At 44.8% G+C, this 1727-nt stretch overlaps 2 protein-coding genes across 2 annotated transcripts in view; both read left to right on the top strand.

Moving 5' to 3' along the window:
- Positions 1 to 1727, top strand: part of LOC111813541 (ras-like GTP-binding protein O-RHO) — a 58107-nt gene that overhangs the window by 24350 nt on the left and 32030 nt on the right. The window lies entirely within an intron of this gene.
- Positions 1 to 1727, top strand: LOC101580678 (transforming protein RhoA). Its single transcript, XM_004625242.2, has 2 exons — positions 1 to 165; positions 1526 to 1727. Exons 1-2 carry the CDS (start codon positions 1 to 3, stop codon positions 1697 to 1699), a joined length of 339 nt encoding a protein of 112 aa, XP_004625299.1. The 3' UTR covers positions 1700 to 1727.

Genomic DNA, 1727 nt, shown 5'->3' with positions numbered 1-1727 from the left:
ATGTGTTTCTCCATTGACAGCCCTGATAGTTTAGAAAACATCCCAGAAAAATGGACTCCAGAAGTAAAGCATTTCTGTCCCAATGTACCCATTATCCTGGTTGGAAACAAGAAGGATCTTCGGAATGATGAGCACACAAGACGGGAGTTAGCCAAGATGAAGCAGGTTTGGCCTGGGACAAGCCTCTGTATTCCATTCTTTTTTGGTTTTGAACCAGGTTCTCACTGTGTAGTCTAGGCTGGCGTTGAATTTGCGTGCGGCCCAGGCCCAGGCTGGTCTGGAACTTACAGCACTCTTTTTGGCTCAGCCTCTGGAGTGCTGGGATCAGAGACATATACCATTACACCAGCCTTTCGATAACATTCTTGAACTTGGTTGCCTCATGACCACTCTTACTCTGTATTCACATAGAGAAACCTCAGTGTGGGCTCCTATGACAGCACATGCCTATAATCCCAACACTCAAGAAGGTGAGGCAGGATCACTAAGGTTGAGGCCAGTCTGAACTACACAGCAAGACCCTCCTGTCTTAAAATAAACAACCCCCACCCTAGTGTGTCTCTGTTTGGGTATGTTTTTGTTGGGGCTTTTTATTATTATTCTGGGCAGATGAACTTAGGACTGTGCATATATATGTTAGGCAAGTGCTCTATCACTGATCTGTATCAACAAACTTGGAATGTCTCTGATGAAAATAAGTGAACCCTCAAGGACTACCAACCTAGGAAGGAACTGTCCTAGTTAGTACCTCAGAGCTTCAGTGAGCTTTTGATTTCTTTCTCTAACTTATTACCTGGATCCTTGTGAAGCCAAAGATAAATTAGTAACTACTGAATAATCAGAAAGCCTAGGGCCGGGGAGATGGCTCAGTGGAACAAGCGCTTCCCTGGCAAGCGCAAGAGCCTGAGTTCAATCCCTGGTTCCGCAAAAAAAAGAAGTGAATAATCAGAAAACCTAAAGGCAGAAAGTTCTAATGCCTTTACCTACGCCTTTATTATAAAGCGATGGTAGAGATGTGGGTTCTTGGCTTCTCAAGCCTGTGGCCTAGTGGCCGGGGATATGACACTTAGCCTAACATGTTGGAGGCCCTGAGTCCATCTTCAACACCACAAAAACAAAAAGTGTTGGCTATGGTGCCATACACCTGTGTTCCCAGCACTCATGAGGCTGAAGAAGGAGGATTACTGTGAGTTCAAGGCTTTTTTCAAAAAGAAAAACTCACTAGTTTCTCTGCCTCAAGGCAGGCCCTAATTCCACCTCTTGGCATTCAGTTCTCTGTAAACTAGAGAAATACCTAAAGCTTGCCCTAGATTCTTTCTTCAATCTCCCAGTGCTGCTCTAACCTCTTCATTCCCTGTACTTTCTAGAAAAGAGCATGTTTACTGGAGATATTGGGGAGGGGTGGTTATTGCATGCCACAATCCTTCTCCAAGTCTTCTAGTTGAATGTAAATATTCTGTGCCTACTTTGTATGTGTATATAAGTAACACTGTTAGCTTTATAAGCGCTCTTTTCTCTTTGCTAGGAGCCAGTAAAACCTGAAGAAGGCAGAGATATGGCAAACAGGATTGGCGCCTTTGGGTACATGGAGTGTTCAGCAAAGACCAAAGATGGAGTGAGAGAGGTTTTTGAAATGGCCACGAGAGCTGCTCTGCAAGCCAGGCGTGGGAAGAAAAAATCTGGGTGCCTTGTCTTGTGAAACCTTGCTGCAAGCACAGCCCTCATGC

Source organism: Octodon degus, unplaced genomic scaffold, assembly GCF_000260255.1.
Source record: "Octodon degus isolate 3935 unplaced genomic scaffold, OctDeg1.0 scaffold00008, whole genome shotgun sequence".
Taxonomy (NCBI): Eukaryota; Metazoa; Chordata; class Mammalia; order Rodentia; family Octodontidae; genus Octodon; species Octodon degus.
This window is presented reverse-complemented; position numbering and strand designations above follow the sequence as displayed.

What these genes read in the sequence shown, in the direction of transcription:
- LOC101580678 (XM_004625242.2), top strand. Translation starts at nt 1, where the DNA reads ATGTGTTTCTCCATTGACAGCCCTGATAGTTTAGAAAACATCCCAGAA. An exon ending in AGTTAGCCAAGATGAAGCAG is followed by an intron (nt 166 to 1,525) that starts GTTTGGCCTGGG and finishes TCTCTTTGCTAG; the next exon opens with GAGCCAGTAAAACCTGAAGA.